The sequence below is a fragment of the Trichechus manatus genome, unplaced genomic scaffold, assembly GCF_000243295.1.
Source record: "Trichechus manatus latirostris isolate Lorelei unplaced genomic scaffold, TriManLat1.0 scaffold00007, whole genome shotgun sequence".
NCBI lineage: Eukaryota > Metazoa > Chordata > Mammalia > Sirenia > Trichechidae > Trichechus > Trichechus manatus.
Window position 1 is genome coordinate 29,088,241 of NW_004443943.1, and position 6,774 is coordinate 29,095,014.

The following is a 6,774-nucleotide window of genomic DNA, read 5'->3' on the forward strand; positions in this document are numbered from 1 at the left end:
TAAAGATTACAGCCTCGGAAATCCTAAGGGGCAGTTCTAGTCTGTCCTACAGAGTCGCTATGAGTCGGAATTGACGGGCCGGCAATGGGTTTTGGTGACTTATTACAACGTATGTTCCCTGAATTTGATCGTTATAGGATCGCTATGAATCGGAATCGATGCGACGGCGATGGGTTTTAACAGTGTCAGTGAATATGTGAATGGATATTCAAAAACAGTAGGAAACATTGGATTAATAATAAAACTAGTGCCACACGGACAAATGAACCAAACTACTGTCGGATTTATTTAAATGTCGGTTAGCAGCGTATAAGCAGAACAGTGACTAACCCTATGTCCGAGCACTTCACAGTGCCTTTCGTGGGACCCTAGCACCTCACAGGGATGCCTCTTTCAACGTCTGTATTTAAACACGTCTTCCTCCTAACACTAGGAGGAGACGAAGAGCCTTGGGACACCCCCAACTCAGCGACGAGGAGGCGGGGCCTATTGTCAGATCACGCCTTTCCACCTGTGACTGGCACAGACGCTAGCCAATAAATGTCAGGAAAGGGCTCACTAGCGCCCCGCCCCTTTGAGCGCCCTGCGGCCCCCAGGCACCCTCTGGCCGACTCCGCGGCGGCGGCGGCCTGGGCGGACAGTGTGTAGTGCGCAGGCGCGGAGAATAGACCTCGCTGCCGCTCCCATTGCCTCGGGGAGTCGCACCCACGGAGTCCGCCTGCTGGCCAGTCAGTGCTATCCTCCTGACCCGCCCTCCCCGGCTCCCCCAGCACCCTACGTGCCCCAATGGCGGAGCTGCGGCCTAGCGGTGCCCCCGGCCCCACTGCGTCCCCGGCCCCTGGCCCTACTGCCCCCCCGGTATTTGCCTCCCTCTTTCCCCCGGGACTGCACGCTATCTACGGAGAGTGCCGCCGCCTTTATCCCGATCAGCCGAATCCTCTCCAGGTTACTGCTATCGTCAAGTACTGGTATGCCCTGGGCCGCGGGGAGACGGACGAGAGGGCTGGGAAGGGTTAAAGCGCCGGGGCGAGGAAATTTGCGGGGGAAGAGGGGAGGAGGAGAAGAAGGGTTAAAGCACTTGCAAGAAAGACTTTCTGCTGCGAGGGAAGAATTAAGGCACAAGTTGGGAATGGAGACAAAGGGGTTAACGGAGACTGTGGGCAGTGAAGGGTTAACGGGGGAGGGGAGGATGAAGGGTTAACAGAGATTAGAATGAAATAAGAACTGGGGTGTGTGAAGGAGCGGAGAGGGGTGCCTTATGAGAGAGGGAACTGTAAACGTGGTGAAAGGAGGGGGCGCTAGTAGGGGGTCCTTAGTGGTCGGGGAGAAGCCGAGGATGGGGGTCGACTGAAGTGGGATGGGGAAGGCGAGGCGGGGCCTGGGGAGCAAGTGAGAGGGCTTTGGAGGAGCTCAGAGGGCACGAGACTGCAAAGGACAGCGGCGGGTCTGGGGGCCTTCCTGAGAGTTAGGAGGGCAGCCAGTTGCAAGAGTTGTGCTTGTGAAGAGATGAGATCTCCTTTTGATACCTTTTCGATGAGCTCAGACGTGATACCAGTGCAAAGCTTTTGCTTTTGAAGTTTGACCAGCAAGTGTTCCTGATAAACTTTTTGCTTGTTCTGCACAGTGTTCCTCCTTCGTGCAGAGCTCCCTCTGGCTCTGCAGCTGGTTTGCTCTGGACATTGGCTAGAACAGGGGCAAGTTAAGGAGATCCATGGTTTGGCTCAGGACTAAAAGGACCACAGATTCCACTTCCAGTAGGAAGTAAATGATGGAGACCTGGGACCAGCCAGTGAAGAAAGAAGTGCAGTGAGACTTAGGAGATGCTTCCTGGCCACCCGCTTCAGTACTTAAGCAGTAGTTTCCCAGGGCAGCTGAGGGTATCCCTCAAGTAGTTCTGTTAAGGATCAGGCTGGCTCACAGATGGGCAACCTTGGTGTAGGAATGGGTCTTTTCTAGTTTCCTGTCCCTGTTTGCAACCTGTCTCTTCCTACAGCCTCTGGGCAAAACAGGTGCTACTGCGGCTCTGGAAAAAAGCCCATCCTCTCGGTCTTTCTGGGCCAAATGTTAACTGAGGAATTAGTTGAGTCTGTTCAGGACCACACTCATACAGGCACTGTATTAGATGCTCCCCTTCAGTGGGTCCTGAAAGACAGTTCAGACAGCTACTGAACTGTTGGGGTGTGGCCAAAGGGGCAGGTAGACCCAAAGGTGGAAGAGAGTGGCTATCTTGGCTAGTTACCTCTCCCATTGGGACTGAGTCCTTCTCCGCCGTGACTGTGGCTTACTTCCTCTGCAGACAGCAGTTGCAGGCTGTGCAGAGCTGAGGCTTGCTCCCTGTGTTGGTGGGAGAATGCCACCACGGCCTTGGGACCAGCCACCTGCTCCTCAGGGAGGACCATGGGGGGCAGCTTGCCTCTGTCTGGGCAGCCAGGAGGAGGTGTGGCTGGCAGTGCAGTTCTCTCTGGCAGGAAAACTGTTCTTTGGTTGAGAGGAGTTTTTGGAGAGCCTCTGAGTGCAAAGTAGTTCTTGCTAACTTAACCAGCCATTCTGATTGCGCCTCTACATTTAAATATGTGTTGGGAGGAGCTCTGTTGAAGTGCGTCTTGAGAAAAGTGGGTCTGGCTCTGTCATGCTGTTTGTTCAGGCCTCCTTTGAGTGTGAGGAGAAATCCCTCCACAGACTCAGGCAACTGCTTTTATCTGTTACCCAAGTGGTGATAAAGGATGGCACTGTCTGTAAAAGGTATTGAAGCACGTGCAAACAACTAAGACTAGTTTGGGCAACCTTTTTTTTTTCTTTTCGTCCTGCTGCAAGCTTGTTAACCAGGCCAGGACTTAGCTTCAGAGATGGGCCAGCTTGTAATGATGAATAAAGAGGGTTGGGTTGTACAGCACTTGGTGAAATTAGAAATGCTGCCTAGATGCAAAAAAATAAGAGGGAACAGCTCAGTGACAGATAGGAGCTTTCCAAGATTCGAAGGGGTTTGCATAATTGAGATCCTGAAGTTCATTAATATCCCTCACATTTGGGATCCCATGTGTTGCCTGGCTCCATGAGGCCTCTTCAGTTCTCATAGCAGAATGATTGATCGAGGCTGCCTGGTCTGGCTGTGGCCCAGGGTACTTTGGGATTCCTCTTCCTGCAGTGGTAGGATGGCTCTTTGGCTAGTGGTGCTGGCCAGAGACAACCTGGCTGAAGGCTGAGACTTTAGTGAGTAGGGAGCAGAAGCATAGAGGCAGAGCCTGTGCTCTGGGTCCTTTCCAGTCCTGCAACTGGCCTGTGGAGTGAAATCAGGTGTTCAAGACTCCTCTCCTCCGGAATTAAGTTGAAGGATGCTCTGGGTCCTTGGCTAATATCTTTTTCTAAGTATAAAATAAGATTATTTTCCACATAGGCATCTGATTCCAATCAGGTCTGGGAGTAGTAGAACAGAACACTCTGTGTTTGGGGCCAAGGTTAAGTTTATCTGTTAGTCATTCCTTGCCCTTGTAGTTTTAAGGAAAAGCCTCTCCCCTTGATAACACCTCCTGGGACACGTGGAGATAGAAAGGGGCTGCAGTGGTATGACACATGGAGAATTGAATGGTGAAAGCAGTTTTACCACTTGTTGGTGGGTGGATTTCGGCTGAAGGAGAGGCAGGATTGGGAATTTGTAGTAGGAAACTGGAGGAGATATAGGCCCTGTCGTCTTTCTCATCTGTTCCGGGGTTCTATAGCTATCATGAGGTCCTTCCAGGGATCTTTTGTTTCCTCCTTCCCCCCACAAACTGTTCTAAATTTAGATGGTTCTGGGATTAGTCAAATGATTTGGTGAAATCAGGGCTAATGAAAGATATGGAGATTTGTCCTTTTTCTTAACCCACTTGGTTGAGATTCTAAACTATTTGTAGCGCTTTCTTACAAGTTCTATAAATAACTTCGCATTTCCTAGCAGAGAGTAAGGATCTCTACAAAGGCAAATAATATCCTGGCAAAAGAGGATGAAACCAGACCTACTGGTTTTAAATTGTGTTTCAATTGCATGGTACTGGCATGTTTGCTGGGATCACATGTAACCTGTCTTTTATGTGGTTGATAGCACACCTTCAGCATACTATCCCTGTTGCAAAGTGCACTCCATCAATGCCCCAGGGTCAGGCAAATGTTTACAGTCTGTGGAATGGTCAGATGTCCAAGGCAGCTCAAATGCAGGAGTGTTTGTGTGTGCTAAATGCAGACTTCCTTCCGTTGATGGTTTCCATTTAGTCTATTTCTCAAGTCTATGAAGATCCCCTATCTATTCTGAAGAAAAGCAGGATTTTTTTTTAAGCACTAATTACTCTACTAAAGGAAACCCTTATTGAATTAAATCCTCCGAGTGAGATAATGACTGAATCTCTTCCACAACTGTTTCTCTGTTGGAATTGAGGGGGAAATTTATTGTGGTCCTCAGAGGCCTTCAGTCATTGAATGTTGCAGCTCTACCTTTGAGCCAGCAGTCTCCTGGGATCATCTTCCAGATGCAGGCGATCACAGGTCTCAGCCGGGCTCCTGCTGCAGTTCTCTGTGCAGAGCTGAGCTAGCCTAAGTTTGGCCTTTGTCACTTGCAATGATAAAAGACTAGCTTTGGTCTGCAGGATGCAGGCCGGCCAGCACCGCAGGCTTTGGGTTTGTTTAGAACAAACTGTAATTAACATAGGGCACAATATAGTCTTTCAGGCGTTAACCCTCTAAGAGGCAGGAGTGGAGCGGAGCCTCTGCTTCCAGGAACAATGCCCATTGGGGGTGCTCCAGATGATCTTTCAACAGAGGCCAGTTGATTGACTGCTATATCTCTTGTCTGAAGCTTGGCATGTTTACCAGCACCACAGAGGAGATTATCCTTGCCAATCCCATTTGGGATCTGTAATTTGAAACAACAGGAAGCAAAATGGGCAACCACCCAGTCTGTTGTATTTCTAAAAGAGGTCCTGCCTGTTGGGAGTTGGAGAAGGGAGCTTCTTGTGCTTGTGGCATTGGGCAGCCTCTGGCTATCCATCTCTCAGTCTTATCCCAGAGTGGTGTGGCCTGCCTTCAGGTCTCTTTTACCCCAGATTCCTCCGGGATGGTGCCTTTTGGATTGCAAAGCAGAGCTCCTTAGCTTGGCATGGTCTGGTTTCCAGGCTCACACTAACACCTCTGTGTTTTTCTTTTGCAGGTTGGGCGGCCCAGACCCCTTGGACTATGTTAGCATGTATAGGAATGTGGGGAGCCCCTCTGTCAACATCCCCGAGCACTGGCACTACATCAGCTTCGGCCTGAGCGATCTCTATGGTGACAGCAGAGTCCATGAGTGAGTGTGTGCCGCCTTCCCACGCTCTACCTGTCCATCCCTTAGTCTTGAGCTTCATTTCGGAGGTTCTTCTGAGCAGGGGTAGTAATGTCATAGCCTGTGAGGTTGATACTTCTTGGGTGGACCCTCTGGGTTTCTGCTTTTTGCCTGTATTTACTCATTCCAAAGTGGTCCAGGTCAGCATCGAAGCACTGCTCTTCTGGTATAGGAAAGTGTCACTGATGAGCAAGAGTTCCAAAACCATCAGGTTTCTCCAAGCTCGCTCAGGAGTTTAGACTCAGAGGATAGGCCACATAGCTCAAACCCAAAACTTGGGTTGATACTTCTAAGTCTACTTCCTTTTTTTCCCTCAGCATTTTATTATGAAAAATTTTAAACATAGAACAGAGTTGAAAGAATCTTATAGTGAACACCTGTAAGAATGGCATGGCAGAAACATCTGACCTCCTTGTCTAACTTCACAAGGTGGGGAGGAGAATCATTATCAGCATCAACAGCCCAAGGCTGATTCCTATGAGGCAGAAGTCAGACATGCGTCCACCCTCCAACTTTTTTACCAATTCTGGCACCAACCATCCTTTCCAGGGCACTCTACTTCTCTGCTGGGTTTGATAATTCCTTGCAATGGCCACACAGAACTCAGACCATACTCACAGTTATAGGGTTTATTAGGGAAGTAACAGGTTACAATTCAGGATCAGGAATGACTCAGGATACAGTTCTTCGATCAGGAGAGCCTCTTCTTAGTTGTGTCCACAGGCAGGTCTCTCTCTGACCCTCAGCTCCTCAGCCCGGCCTCTGCCCATCTCCTGGCAGTCTCCTGATTCATGCTGTCTCACGACACATCTCTTGCTGTCTTCTGTGTTACAGCTTCTCTCTTTCTCCCTATGTCTGCCTTTAAGCCTAGTGGTATGCCAGACTGACCAATCCTCTTGTTATGATTCCATATACCTTATTTGCATGGTCCCACCTCCCCACAAGGGTGCCATGCACCTTATTTACATTATTAGCAAGCTATCCAATCCCCTTGGTGGACCATAAGCACCTCATTTGCATAGCCCACCCCGTCATTTGATAGGAGTTACAACACCATGGTGAGAAAGGCCATATGAAAGTGATCTATCACACCTCAGGCCACCCCCTGGCTTTTCTAGCTGTGGTTCTTTCATACTTGGAGGATAACTTCCCCCTCCCAATCATTTTACCAGTCCAAAACAGTCATTAATAATTAGTGCTTTGCCTGTGAGCGGCCATCTAAGATACTCTACTGGTCTCATCCCTAAGGGAGCAAGCGAGAATGAAGAGAACAGCATACAAGGAAAAGATTAGTCCAAAGGACTAATTGTCCACAGCTACCAAGGCCTCCGCCGGACTGAGTCCAGTACAGCTAGATGGTGCCCGCCTACCACCACTGACTGCTCTGACCAGGATCACAACAGAGGGTTCTGGACAGAGCTGGAGAA

At 49.6% G+C, this 6,774-nt stretch overlaps 1 protein-coding gene across 1 annotated transcript in view; it reads left to right on the forward strand.

Annotated features, from left to right (window-relative positions):
* Window positions 1-598: 598 nt before the first annotated feature.
* SUFU (SUFU negative regulator of hedgehog signaling) overlaps window positions 599-6,774 on the forward strand; it is a 128,910-nt gene continuing 122,734 nt past the window's right edge. Inside the window, exons 1-2 of the mRNA XM_004370086.2 lie at window positions 599-968; window positions 5,177-5,311. Coding sequence (XP_004370143.1) covers window positions 787-968; window positions 5,177-5,311 — 317 coding nt within the window. The 5' untranslated portion in view covers window positions 599-786. The remainder of the gene's footprint in view (window positions 969-5,176; window positions 5,312-6,774) is intronic.